This window comes from Lontra canadensis, unplaced genomic scaffold (assembly GCF_010015895.1).
Source record: "Lontra canadensis isolate GAN:19392208 unplaced genomic scaffold, GSC_riverotter_1.0 scaffold96, whole genome shotgun sequence".
NCBI lineage: Eukaryota > Metazoa > Chordata > Mammalia > Carnivora > Mustelidae > Lontra > Lontra canadensis.
Genome location: NW_022631090.1, coordinates 374,303 through 389,295, shown reverse-complemented (window position 1 = coordinate 389,295; position 14,993 = coordinate 374,303). Strand labels below are relative to the sequence as shown.

The following is a 14,993-nucleotide window of genomic DNA, read 5'->3' as shown; positions in this document are numbered from 1 at the left end:
TAAGGCCTAGCAGTTTAAATGGCTTTCCATAAAATTTCTCAGGCATTTAGAGACAGAGCTGTGGTTAGCTTTAAATCTGTTTTTTTCAAAATCTACTTTTCATTTCTTTAGTGTAAAGGAAAACAGAAACTTAAGGCTAGAAGTGGTGTCACATAATAATGTAAGAGTGAAGATAACATAATGAGTGGTATGACCTGAACCAAGAGATGAGTTTATATGTAATGTTTCTATTTTGGACAATAGACAAATATAATATTACTTGACTCGAAGATAATCTTGAAGAACTGGAATCTTCAGACAATACCCAAATTTGGTTTTGTTTTTTAATTTTTTAAACTTTCCCCCTAAAATTTCTTTACTAAAGCAGTTGATTACTGAAATACTCAGGACTGGGGGAGCCTGGGTGGTTCAGTCGGTTGAGCATCTGCCTTCTGCTCATGTCATGATCCCAGTGTCCTGGGATGGAGTCCTCATTGGGCATCCCCCTGGGTGGGGGACTCTGCTTCTCCCTTTCCCTCTGCCCCTCCCCACCACTTGTACTCTCCTTTCTCTCTCTCAAATAAATAAATAAATCTTTAAAAAAATAGAAATAAACTGAGGGGTTTGGAAGGGAGGAGGGTGGGGGTTTGGGTAATCCTGGTGGTAGGTATTAAGGAGGGCAAGTGGAGCACTGGGTGTGGTACATAAACAATGAATTTTGGAACACTGAAAAAATAAAATTAAAAAACAATCAGGACTCAATAATATATATTTTACTTCCTATCAGTGTACCTGCAAATTCTTGGGTAGCAATGTTTAAGAAAGGAAAAAAGAAAAAAAAAAAAGAAATGTACCTAAAAAGCAAACCAGTGAAAAAGCAACCAGTACAAACCACAGAAATGACTTTAGAATAACAGAATTGGTTATAACCTAGGTCCATATTGGCAGAGGTTATATAGCTCAAAATATCAAATGTTACTACTGTCATCAAATAAAGGTGACACTAATTTCTTAGAAGTCCTTTTCTTTTTCTTTTTAAAAAGATTTTATTTATTTATTTGACAGACAGGGATCACAAGTAGGCAGAGAGGCAGGCCAAGGGAGAGGAAGGGAAGCAGGCTCCCCGCCAAGCAGAGAGCCTGATGCGATGTGGGGCTCCATCCCAGGACCCTGGGATCATGACCTGAGCTGAAGGCAGAGGCTTTAACCCACTGAGACACCCAGGCATCCAGAAGTCCTTTTTTAATATGAATAAAATGAATGCAGGATAATTCCATAAAGAAATAAAAATAGCAGGGAGAAGAGGTGCTCAGATTCTTTTTTAATAGGTTACCAAAGGATTTCAATGTATATAGCTCATCTGCCATCTAAAGGGAGAGACTGTGGTTCTCCAGTAGATTATATAATATTTCACAATTTACTAATTGATTCCTTAATTTGAAGGTGACATCATGGTAATATATTTGTGTGGCTTTGGAATTAATGAACACATTTTCACTTGAAGGTAAGTTCTCGTGATAGTAGTTCGGTCTTTTTCTTAGGAAATGCTACCATAGCTATCCCACTTTGCAACAACCAAAAATGTGGACACAGACATGTAACTCCAAATTTACATAGAAATGCTTCTAGAATATACGATAAATTGCCAGGGAAGTTGTTTTTAAAGATCCTAAAGTTTCAAAAATTGTTCATATTTCTTATTCAATATGAGAACAGAAATTATACCCGTTAAGGTGTGTAGCTTTGAAATCTCAGCCTCAGGTTTTTCGTCAATAGCCATGTAAGTATTAATTTTTCCCTTCCACAACATTTACATGTCAGTAAAATTGAATTCCCGTTTAAAGTTTATGATAGTTTAATAGAGAAACCCAGATTCCATTTGATAAGCAAGTCTTCAACCCACATGGAAGAATTGTATTTGTTCATTTAACAAGTATATGTAGTCTATTATAGGCCAAAAAATATGGAAGAGGGATGTCAAATACATTAAAAATGAGACAAGAGACCAAAAAAGTTACTGTGTTTTAACTTTAATAATACACTCAAAATTTTAACACAAGAAGTCACTATTTTAATTAACATTTAAACACAATTATAAGGAACAAAATGCTGAATGCCTTGATGAACAAAGTACAGCATCTGTCTTTAGATTCACGAGCTGCCCAAAACATTTGAAATATATAGCATATGAAGTCACAGAACCAGAGGGCTAGAAGAAAACCCCACAAGGAAATTGCTCATCTAGATTGATTGATCTTGACACTGAATACTTTTTAACTCATGTGATGGTCATTTTGGTCATCTAACTAACCACATAACTGTCAACCACAGGGCTTTGCAAATGTGGAATGGTGATTTACAGTTAAAACGAAGTATAATAGATAACCAGAATAAAATCCCCTTAGTCACTGTTTTATATTTTCAATATGCACACTTTAAATGTTAATATGAGATAAAATTTCACTATTTAAACTCACATTACATGTACCAAAACTACACATGAATACAGCAAAAGTGGAAACCCATGTAGCCTCTGGCTTTTAAGCTCACACACTGGTCAAAACATTTAGAAATTTGAAGGATAAAAGTCACAATAAAGAGTGAAAAGCCTTAAGACAATTTAACACACTCATTGTACAGCTGACCAAACTAAGGACCAAGGCAACCGGACCATAACAATCCATGTGTGCTTTTTGAAAATGACAGTAACTATCACAGTCATGAGAAATGCAGGTTGACCACTTTAGGAGAATTTAATCTTCAAATTAGCTATTCAGAATTTCCTACTATAGGTGAAGAAAAGTGGAAGGATACTAAATATTCACGAGAAGTTAACTCTTATAAGTCAGGATGCCTTAGGCTGAGGCTTGAGAATAAAAGCACTTCACAAATAGAATAGTGAACACAAATCATTACAAGTCAAGATAATAGTTATATAGAAGTAAGGTAAATTTTCTTGATACACAAAAATTGTTTTGATGAACTTTTCAGTAATGAATTTAAAATGAACTGCGTTAGCTTCAAACACAAGATGAACATAAACTACTTAATAACTTTAGAGCTTATGTAATATTCTTGCCAAAAAACAGTTGCTGAAATTACCAACAAAATGAGAGAATATCTTTAAAGCAGTGCCCTCCTTATAACCTGTAATCATTTCACTTGCCAATTTTTAAGAATTATTAGTTGGACTATAAATCCTGTGCAGGTAGACTTCTACTTTATTGTTACCCAAATTACAGATATCCAAGATACCGACGATATGCACTCTATCCAGTCTACTTGCAGCTTTTATAATATCACCTAAAAATAAAAAGCAGATGGTAAGTATTGTAAAATAGTTAAATATTTACTTGGATTTAGTATCACATAAGCTGACTTTTTTTTCTTATAACATTAACAAATGTCCCTCATCTTCCCTCCAATTTGTCACATATTCATCAAAGTTACATTATGGTAACTTCTGCACATAACAATGAATATATCACACAGATGCTACTATTAATGTCAAGATACGGGCTGGCATTCCAAAGCCATATTTAGTTATTTTTACTTTTCAAATCTTTTTGGTGAACTAAAGTAAGTGTATGTTTTTTCAGGGTTATTTATATGGTACCAAGTAAGCAACCTACTATTTACACTTCAAGGGAGTACAAAAATAATTTTTTCTGCTTAGAATTTAATTGTCAATTCTTTACAAAACTTAGTAGATGTAAAGCAAACTACATGTAATTGAAGTTTTTTTTAAAGGATATTTCCTCTGAAACAGCTTTATTAACTAACACTTAGCTTTGGATACCCTCAAGAAGCTCTACCAAAAATGGATCAGGTGAAGGACATTACTGTATATGGTGGAGTAGGCAGTTTCAGAGCTGTGTCCCTCCACTAAAGCAACTTATGGGCTGACAAAAACTCTCAGATCAACTTCTGCAGAACTCTGGCAACTATACAAGAACTTAAAACAATCAGGGGAAAGATTAATAGAGAAAGAGCTGCTGCACTGAGGTAAGAATGTGCTGAGGTGCTTTAAATTGCCCATGTACTCCCTGTATCAGCAGCAGCCAGGAAGACAGCAGCTAACACTCCTGGTGTAGGCTGTTTGTACCAGATGGTGCAATGCAGAACTTATTCTCAAAGACGTGGTTGTGAGTTTGGACCTACTGGGCAATTCCAAGGGCAGATGCAAAAGCTTGCTTTCATTTCACCTGATTTGGGGCATTCCCACAACTGGGGTAGCTTCCCCAGTGGCTTTTGTTGAAAGCATATGGAGGCAAAAACATTAGCCAGAGCAGCTGGGGCAAAGTATAAAGTTGGGACAAGCAACAGATCAAAAAGCCTGAGGAGGAAAGGGTTGGGAAAAGCCACATGTGGGGGAATAAGGGCTTCTTAAAACCTTCTGTGTACACAGGGGCATCAAGAAGCCTGCATGTATGCCTAGCGCTGGATGCATACTCAGAAAAGGCCTGAGGAAAAACTCCAAATATTCACCTCTGGCTGACCATCAGGCTCTGCAGAGCAGGAAGTGAAAGCTAAGGCAGGGCTGTACACAGCCTGGGTAAGCACTGAACACAGATCCAATGGCAAAAACTGGAGATCATTTTTGTCCCTGTTTTCCTTTTCTCTCCTCCAAATGTTTAAAGAAACTCTTTCAAACACTAACTGACCACTACTAAGCTAACGGATCACAGACTTCAATGGCTACACATGACAAAGACTTCATTTTAAGTATGAGAAAATGAAAACATTACTCAGAGCCACATGGCTTTGGAATATCAGTCCATATTTTGACATTAGTAGTAGCATCTGTGTGATATATTCACACAGTATTGTGCAACCATCACTGCTATCCATTTTCAGAACTTTTTCATCATCCCAAACAGAAATTCGCATACCTTTAAAATCTTAACTCCCCATTAGATACCTCTGTTTTACTTTCTGTCTCTATGAATTTGGCCTCAAGACATGTGCTCTTAACCTTCATAGGCTGTAAAGCTGTACCTAAAAGCCAATGGTGGATCTAGGTTTTGTGGGGCCTGAAGGGCATACTGTTTGTTTGTTTGTTTATTTATTTATTAAGACTTTTTTTTTTGGAGGGTGGGTGGAGAGCACGCAGAGAGTGTGAGAGGGAGAAAGAGACTCCCCACTGAGCTGGGAGCCCCATTTGGGGCTTGACTCGGACCCTGGGATCAGGACCTGAGTTGAAGGCAGATGCTCAATGGACTGAGCCACCCAGGTGCCCCAAGGGCATACTATTTAGGATCCCCTTTTAAACATAACAATACTGAAGCAAGTGAAGGCTTCTCAAGCTTAGTCTTTGTTAACTTCATTATTAAAGCCACCTCTGTTAGATATGTCACAAAATCTGATGAATGATTTACAACTGTGCAAATTCATTAATGCACAATGAATACAATAGTGACAAATATAGAAAATAAGTATATAACTTTCTTCTTCTTTGAATGGGATGGACTTTAATCTAGATGCTTTGGAAAGATTTTGAGATCTTTAGCTTTGATGATAACAGCAACAACCCAAACCTTAATAATTCAAATTGTTATCATATATTGACTTTTATAAATAATGATTAACAGAGTGACTGAAACATAAAATATAAGTAAATCCACTGTTTGGGTAAGTGACTCTGCCTACTTGTGTTAATGCTTTGAGCAAATGACAACCTCTCAAACTACTCATCTGGTACTACGTTAGAGAATGTGCAGATTAAATACTCAGGATGTAGGGCACCTAGAATGGTGGCTGACACAAAGCTCAGGTATTAGCAAACAATCATTTTCTACTTTAGAAAACCTAATATGAAAAAAAAAGAAAACCTAGTATGAAATTAAGATGTTATGTACTTTTTTCGAAACATCACAGACGCACACAGTGAGGGTGACTTCTTTTGCCATCAGTCTGCCAAAGAGTAACAAGAACAACAATACCTAGCATTTCTAAAGGTGTGAGTAAAGTGTGATTCTTGCTTTTGGTAAAAGTGTAAATCAGTATAAACTTTTTGGATGACAATGTGACAGTATCTGCCAAAATTTTAAATGCCTACATATTTGAGTCAGTGACTACTTTTCTAAGAATTCATCTTACAGATATGTGTATAAGTGCAAAAAATATGTATATACACACAGATAGATAGATAGATACTCATCGTGGTACTCTTTGTTGAGAGCCAAAATATTTGAAAATAATCTCAACACCAATCACTAGGGGATTGAGTAAATAATTTTGGTACGTACACATAGTTAAATATTTATAGGTATTAAAATGAATGAAGCAGCTCTCTATATACTAACATGAAAGCTATTCAAGATACATTGTCAAGAGGAAAAAAGTGGTTATGGAACTATATGTTTACTATAATTCCATGTATGTGTATTTCTTTAAGACTGTGTGTGTGTGTGTGGGGGGGGGTGACCAAGTGAGCTTTATTCCCAGTTGCAAGGGTGGTTTAATATTTGCAAATCAATCAACATGATAAATCATATCAATAAAAGAAAGGCTAAAAACCATATGATCACTTCAATAGACACAGGTAAAGCATTTGATAAAGTTCAACACCCATAGATGATGAAAAACCTCTGCAAAGTAGTTCTAGAGAGAACATACCTCAACATAATAAATGCCATACATGGAAAACCCACAACTAACATCATCCTAAATGGGAAAAAATTGAGAGTTTTTTCCCCTAAGGTCAGGAACACGATGAGGATGTCTACTCTCACCACTTTTATTCAGTATAGTCCTAGAAGTCCTAGCTACAGCAATCAGACAACAAAAAAGAACAAAAGCCATCCATATTGGTAAGGAAGAAGTAAACCATTCAGTATTTGTAGACAACATGAAAGATTCCACCAAAAAACTGCTAGAACTGATTTAAAAAATTCACTAAAGTCATAGGATACAAAATAAACATACAGAAATCAGTTGCATTTCTATACAGTAATAATGAAAACAGCAGAAAAATTAATTAAAAAGACAACCCCATCACAACTGTAACCAAAATAATAAGATACCCAGGAATAAATCTCACCAAAGAGATGAAAGACATGTACTATGAAAACTCTAAAACATTGATGAAAGAAATTGAAGATGATATAAAGAAATGGAAAGACATTCCATACGCATAGATTGGAAGAAAAAATACTGTTAAAATGTCTGTACTACCCAAAGCAATCCACAGATCTTATGCAATCCTTATCAAAATACCAACAGCATTTTTCACAGAACTAGATGAAACAATCCTAAAGTTTATATGGAACTTCAAAAGATCCAGAATAGCTGAAGCAATCTTGAAAAAGCAGAGCTGGAGGCATCAAATCCTGGACTTCAAGTTATATTACAAAGTTATAGTAATCAAAACAGTATGGTACTGGCATAAAAACACACATAAATCAATGGAACAGAACAGAAACCCCAGAAATGGACTCACAACTATATGATCGATTGATCTTCAACATAGCAGGAAAGAATATCCAATGGGAAAAAAATATCTTCAACAAATGGTTTGGGACATATTCTGCTTGAAACAAATCACCTTGCTTTTGATTACCACATCACTTTTCTAGTTATTCTTGCCCTTCATGTCTCAAATATTAACTGCCTGGGCAGTATGATACTAGATTTTTTCAGGTGACCATGTTAATGACTTTTGGAGAACAACTGGCATTAGCAACTGAGAATTTTGCCTTGATATTCCATACCAATAATAACATATACACATAGCAGAAGAAATGTGATGAAAGTAGATGTATGTTGTAAGAAAATAAATACACAAATATTTAAACTATATATTAGGGCACTAATAAGAAATCTGGACTTTCTGGAAGTGAAAAGAGCTGCAATGTAGAAAGTAATACTGCAAAGTCAGCTACTATAGTATTATTTTCATCTCTAAAATAAACTGTGGTAAAAGTAAAAGACTCATAAAACAAGAGATTCAAGCTTAGTTTGCAGTAACCATTCCTGCCAAAAGTTACTTCATCATCAGGCACAGTTCATAAAACTTGTTTAAAAACAATATGTACTCAAGAGTCTCAACATCTTAGAAAGACCCACCACAAAATCCCAAGATAGTAAAGGCTGTCTTAAAAGCTCTTTTAAATGTAATATCCTTCTAAGCTCAATGAGAACTGCTAGAAACTTTACCACCCACTCAGGAAATAGAGATGACAACAGGAAGTAGATAATTATAACTGGATACATAATTTTACGGGAATATAGAAATAATTTAGAGTTCAGTAAATTATGTAGCAGCCTAAACAATTAGTCAGTTGAAGTGTTTCACTATTGGGATTACATGAACTCCTAGCCGTCCTCAAGGAATTTATTGCATAGCACTTGAATAACTAAACATTTATAAGAGAAAACAACCATACTGTACTATGCTGTGGAGGTCTTCAAATTTCAGGCAATTGTAAGATGAAAGGACAGATCATCCCACCTTAGTTAAAAGGAGAGAAGAGTTGAATTGGCACTGCTCCATGTTATACCGCTTAAATCTAATGAATACTTACATTTAGAAATGTATTATAAGAGAACATTCTTAATGTCTGCCTGGAATCAAAACCATTAATTTGTCCAATTTTATTTAAAAATATATTCTCATTTCTAAATCTTGGGGCACATTTACCAAATGCCCCTTTAAATTATATTGAATGTTAAAGCTAGAACCATTTATATAATCATATCTTAAGATTAGAAGTGTTTATGATATTAATTTTATCTTCTGAGTGAAAGGAATACTGAAATGATCTTACCTGCAAGTGCTCTTGAACCTGCCAGTGTGTCATTTCCAGGTTCATCCTGCGGATACACACAGCTGTAATTCATGCAGGTTAGTAATGTGTCGATTTGGGATGTTCGGAGATCTTCTGGACAATACATGGGCAGGAATGCAACATCAATTGCGATCTCATGGTTCAGACCTATATAGAAAAACCACAGTTTGTTAAAAGTGGGTTAGTCAGGAAGGTAATGAGGCCAGGTTTGGTGGTTTGACCCTGACATATGCCAAATAGTTTCACGTGTATAAATGCATGGTTTCAAAGCCAGGAACTAAACCCTTTGCTGTGTATAACTTTATGAATACATGCAACTGCTTGAAGAGGAGGCACTTTAGTGCAGTCTATCACCACTCCTGGAAATAACAATCCAACATGTTTTATCAAAAACCAAAAAACCCCCACAAAAATCATAACACCCCCAAAACTCCAAAGTGTTTTACTTACTGATAGATGATTTAAATGTTAATATCCAGAGGATGACCTGGTCACATAAATGAAGACATGTAGAATATTTTCTTGGTCATTATGTCGGGGGCCATTACAGAATAGAATAATTCAGAGATAACTATTGGTTCCCTTTATGCCATTTGGACTTAAGGATGTATGACTCAAGCAAAGCCAGGGATGGTAGTAACAAGGTCCCATCTGTCCTTTATTATACAATACAAACTTCATTTACTTGCCATTAGGGCTATAAAAGTTGCAGCAGAAAAGGGGGTATGGAGGAGCAACCAAAGTAAATCCTGACCTGTGACTGTCATCTCTTTGTATGGGTTAATGTCTACTAGGGGCGATATAAAAGACTTCTTAGGGGTGCTTGGGAGGCTCAGTCGGTTAAGTGTCTGACTCCTGATTTCAGTTCAGGTCATGATTTCTGGGTCCTGAGATTGAGCCCTGCATTGGGCTCTGCACTCAGCAGGCAGTTGGCTTGAGGATTCTTTCCCTCTGCCCTTCCCTGTTTTTGCATGCTTTCTCACTAAAAACAAAACAAAACAAAAACCTTTCTTTTAAAGACTTTTTAGAGGCAAGGCTTTGAGCTGGGTGCAAGAGGTTGAATAGCATTTAAATAAACAAGAGAGAAGTTATTTCTGGCAGAGCAGGGAGTAGCCAAAATTATAGATCAGAGTAAGGAGACCATCTTGACTGAAGGAAGGGTAAACACACAGAACACAGCTTGAAAACCCTATGAATTCTACCCAGTCACCCCAAACAGAACCCTGGAGGTTATCCTTAACTCCTTCCTTTTGTTCTTCCCTGATACATAGCAAGCAAGTTTTATAGATTCTATGACCTTATTATCTCCTCTACTCATCGCTATAGTGATTCTTAACTACTGGGCATGGGTCAGTGATAGGTAAACAAACTCTTTCCTGTTAAACTGCAAACTGATCCAGAAACACAAGGGCATTTTTTTTTTGCCTTTTTTAAAAAAAGATTTTATTTATTTATTTGACAGAGAGATAGAGCCAGAGAGCACAAGTGGAGAGAATGGCAGAGGGAGAGGGAGAAGAAGACTTCCCACTGGGCAGGGATACTGCTACATCCCAGGCCCCTGGGATCATGACCTGAGCCAAAGGCAGATGCTTAACCATCTGAGCTACCCAGACACAGTATATTTTTTTGCTTTTTATGGGCAAATGACACTAAATCTCCACAGCTTTAAGTTAACATACAACTAAGGGCTCTTTAAAGGTTTTAAGGATTACTAAAGTTTGGTATTCATAAACTGTAATAGTCATGATATCCAGAATTTACTGAGGATTTCAATTCAGTATAAGAAGTGTAACTATCCCATAACTCTAAGCAATGTTGCAAAACTCAAGTAGAAGTACACATGCTGGTATCTTATTTCCTTGATTCTAAGACCAAATTTAACTCTAAGATATACCATCAACTTAATAACAGTTTTAATAAAAAGGAAACTCTGCATTAAATGTATCCATTGACTGTAAGATGCATTCCAACTCCCAAGTGTAAAAAAAAAGAAAGTATGGGCTTAGAATTGAGAAAATATCAGAAGTTGGAAATCCTGATATTCTCAGAAAGGTAGTTTTATTATCTGTGTGTCATTGATACTATTTTGAATTATTTTCTACATTATAAAATATGGCAAGTTTAGCTTCACCATTACTCATGAAATTTGTCGTGAGCTCTTTGGTTAAAACTAGAGTTCAGGGTACAAATGTATAAGTAAACAGGCCTCAGAGCCTCCATACTTGCTGTTTCTGTGCCTAGAATATTCTTTCCTCAGATAACCAGATTGTTCTTTCACCCCCATCAGGATTCTGTGAACTGTTACTTTTACATTTGTGAAATGTTAACCCTAACCCTGACCACTCTATTAAAATGTAATCCTTTCCAGGGTGTCTGGGTGCCTCAGTTGGTTAAGCATCTGATTCTTGATTTTGGCTCAGATCATGATCTCAGGGTTGTGAACTGCATCCCAAAAACCAGGCTCCACACTGGGCTTGGAGCCTGATTAAGATTCTTTCTCTTCCTCTCTCTCTGCACCTCCCGCAAAAGATAAAATGTAATCTTTTCCTACTACCTTAAACTCAAACCCCTTTTCTAGCATTTATCACCATCTCTTTTATCATCAAGCTCTTTTATTTGTTGTGTTCACTCATGTAACCTTGTAACCTCAGGACTTAGAACAGTGCTGGCCACACATTAGATGCTCAGTATTTGTTAAATTGAGAAAATGAATGTACATGTACACATTTTTTACCTATAGTTTTCAAATACTAGACTTTAAGACATTTGAACATTAAGTGTTCAAATATGAATTCATCTGTATTCCTGTTACCAATGGAGATGAAGACAAATTATCCTTCCTACAGTGTGCATACATTTGTATTTCAATGGTGACTTCCTGTTTATGTGTTACTTTAGTAAGTAACTTATATTTTACTGTCTAGGTAAATGTGATCATATATCTGGACTATATTCAAAATTAGAGGAAAATATAAAGTCAAACAAGTTAGTTCATATTATTCTTTTGTAGTGTGTGTTATGTGCAATTTATATATCTTCTTCCTCAATTCTTTGGGAGCACTAAATTTCTTTTCCGATAAAAAGTGTGAAAGTGTGTGTGTGTGTGTGTGTGTGTGTGTGTGTAGGCGCATGTGTGCATACACATGCACACGTTTGAGGGGAGGAAATTTATAATCCTGGCACCTAGCATAATGCTTGCAATATACCATATTTTACTTACTCTAAGATGCCACTAAGAAAAATGCTACCAACTGAACAAAGGCATGACTTCAATTGTAAGATGCATACCGATTTTTCAGAGGTTAAAATATGGGGGAAATGGGTGTCTTATGGTGATGAAATCTGATAGTAGGTACTTCAGGTTTCATACATTATAATTACTTTCATTATGCAATGAAATTAGGGACAGAATTAAGGTGTGGCAACAGTAACCTAGCTCTGGAACCCATATAATCCAGCATACTGCTCTAATGAGATATAAGAGTGGAGAAGTATCTCAGTGGGATAGGATATCCTGAGGATGTCGTCAGTGAGGTAACCAACAGTGAGAAAACTCAATGCTACTTAGTTAATGGTTCTGATAGGCTTCAGAATGGAAGGAGGCATACTTTATGGGTAAAAGTAATTGGCCCTGAGCCCGCAGCTAGTACCAATGAGGGAAGGAGTTATGTTGGCCTGCTTGGTTGCTTTAATAGAAGAAAAAAGTCAAGGTAAGTAAATCCTTATTATTTCAATATAACCACAGCATATTAAATTGTTTGATGTTATAATTAATGCTATTAAATTTTAAATTATCTTTTAGATCCATTTTACAAAAAAGGAAAAGAACAAACCATATAAAAAATTGGGGGAGTTTCTCTTGACTTGCATGAGACAAAACGGATGACCTACAGAGGTTTACAAAAGACTGGCTGAATTATGATCCTTATTGCCTAAGTCAAACGCAAATTGAGGAGAGGACTCTTAAGCTTTGATTGACTCAGGATTTCACGGGTAACTAAATCAGTGTTAGTAGAGCCAATGATATACTGATGCCATCTAGGAGTCTAATCTAGGTTTTGAAAACTGTTTTCTTGTATTTAAAGGGGGAATAACTTAAAATCAGGAGAGACTGACCAATATATTTTGTAACTGGGCCTAAAGGCCCTGAAAATTTAGTTTGTTACTTCATTCCAGTATCTTATTTTTGAAATGTGTGTTATTTCATAATAAACAATGGACTGAGGTTTTAGTGTTTACTAAAAATATCTATTTATTTGAGACAAGTAAGATGGTATGGCAAGGATTTTAATATAAAAATCAGCATTTCTGGAATAGGTTTCTGATGTTGCAACAGTACCCTGCTGTTGTTGGGAGCTATTAGAATTGTACATAGGAAGATTAATAATTCCATTCAATGTTCTCAATAATGATTAATCCCAGACCAGTCAGAGTTAATGCTTGTAACAGAGTTGTGGTATGGATAACCTTTCTAGCTCCCAGAATAAGACACTTCAAAATTACTGAGTCCTTCAGGGATCAGCAAGATACTGCAGAGGGATAATTAATCACTGGAAGATAGTAACAATGTAGGTGGACAATCTTCATGTTGGAAGAATTTTAAATATCATATAGATTTATCTGTCTGGATTGGTTTAGCTAGTTTTATCTAAAAACAGAGGTCTATAAGAGGGTTCAGCAAACTATGACCTGGAGGGGGGGGTCAAATCTAGCTTGTACCTGGTTTTGTACAACCCATAAGCTAAGAATATTTTTTTTTTACATCTTAAATGGTTGAAAAAAACCAAATAAATATTTTGTGATATGTGAAAATTATAAGCAATTCAAATTTCAGTGTCTATAAATAAAGTTTTATCCAAACACAGCCATGCACATTCATTTATATATTGTCTATGGCTGTTTTCACACTAAAACAGGAGAGCTAAGTAGTTGGGACAGATACTGTATGGCAGGCAAAGCCTCAAACATTTACTACTTGGCTCTTTACAGAACAAGTATACCCCCATGTACTGAACACATATAAGGTCATCTTGCAGTTTTAGTTTTATATCTTTTAACAAATAGTACCATATTAAGAGATGTAATCGTTTCTTTTGAGTTCATTGCTCACACCATGCTTACGACGGATTGCCCATTGTCTGGTCTCATAATACAATTTAGGTTTCATATTTTCACAAAAGGTACAATAAATTCACCACTTTCACATCTGATATTTGCCACTTATTTTAACCAAAATCTGAGAATATCTGGGGTGCCAGGGTGGCTCATTTGGTTGTGTCTGCCTATGCCTCAGGTCATGATCCCAGGGTCCTGGGATTGAGCCCCAAGTTGGTCTCCCTGCTCTGTAGGGAGTTTGCTTCTCTCCTTCTCCCTCTGATCTTCACTTGTGCTTGCCCTCTCTCTCTAGTGTTCTCTCTCTCTCAAATAAATACATAAAATCTTTTAAAAAACCCAAAATCTGAGAATATCTATATTTCAAGTCCTATTAAGAGAACAGTATTTCTCAATCTTAATTCTACTCCTGCATACCAGACAAGCAGGACACATTCTTGTCATTGGCTCTGGTGTAGCAGTAAGTCTCCCTTAAGAAGGTAAGGGACATTGAATAGGCTGCTTCTCTGCAGTGTACCAAAATTTTAAGGAGAGTGGGAAGGCCTCCCTTGGATGATTTTGATAGGTTATCTCTTCCCATCAAGGTTCTATAAGAATCAGTAGATCAGCACTAGGTGTTATATAATGATGATTTGCTGGATTCTACTCCTGAAACTAATATCACACTATATGTTAACTAAAATTTAAATAAAAACTTGAAATATTAAAAAAATGAATCAATGGATCAGTACCATTTATTTTAGTTCTCTAGGTTTCATTTATGTATTAAGTTAGCCATTAGAGAGCTAAGTATATGGATTTTGTCATAATTAAGGTGAAAATATACTCCTTTACAGAAATGTTACTAAGCTGACTAATTATTATATTGATTATATTTATAAGTTTGATGAAAGAATCAATTACCTGAAGAACATTTCTATATCTTTAAAAAAGAAAACTATAGATGAAAATATCAAACTACTGTTATTCTATCTTATTTATACAACAACTTCATAGGGTAAAATCTGATGTGAGTTTTAATAAAGGAAAAACTAATAGGTTTTCTATATATGAGTGTTTGTTTCGTCTGTAATAGGAGACATGATTTCTAATCATGGCCTTGGTTCTACCTAG

The 14,993-nt window shown here is 35.7% G+C and overlaps 1 protein-coding gene across 3 annotated transcripts in view; it reads right to left on the bottom strand.

Annotated features, from left to right (window-relative positions):
* Window positions 1-1,997: 1,997 nt before the first annotated feature.
* Window positions 1,998-14,993, bottom strand: part of RADX (RPA1 related single stranded DNA binding protein, X-linked) — a 67,720-nt gene continuing 54,724 nt past the window's right edge. For all 3 annotated transcript variants that reach the window (XM_032837071.1, XM_032837072.1, XM_032837073.1), the window contains exons 13-14: window positions 8,748-8,915; window positions 1,998-3,282 (exon numbers count right to left, since the gene is read on the bottom strand). In XM_032837071.1, the coding sequence (XP_032692962.1) occupies window positions 3,152-3,282; window positions 8,748-8,915 (299 nt within the window). In that variant the 3' untranslated portion in view covers window positions 1,998-3,151. The remainder of the gene's footprint in view (window positions 3,283-8,747; window positions 8,916-14,993) is intronic.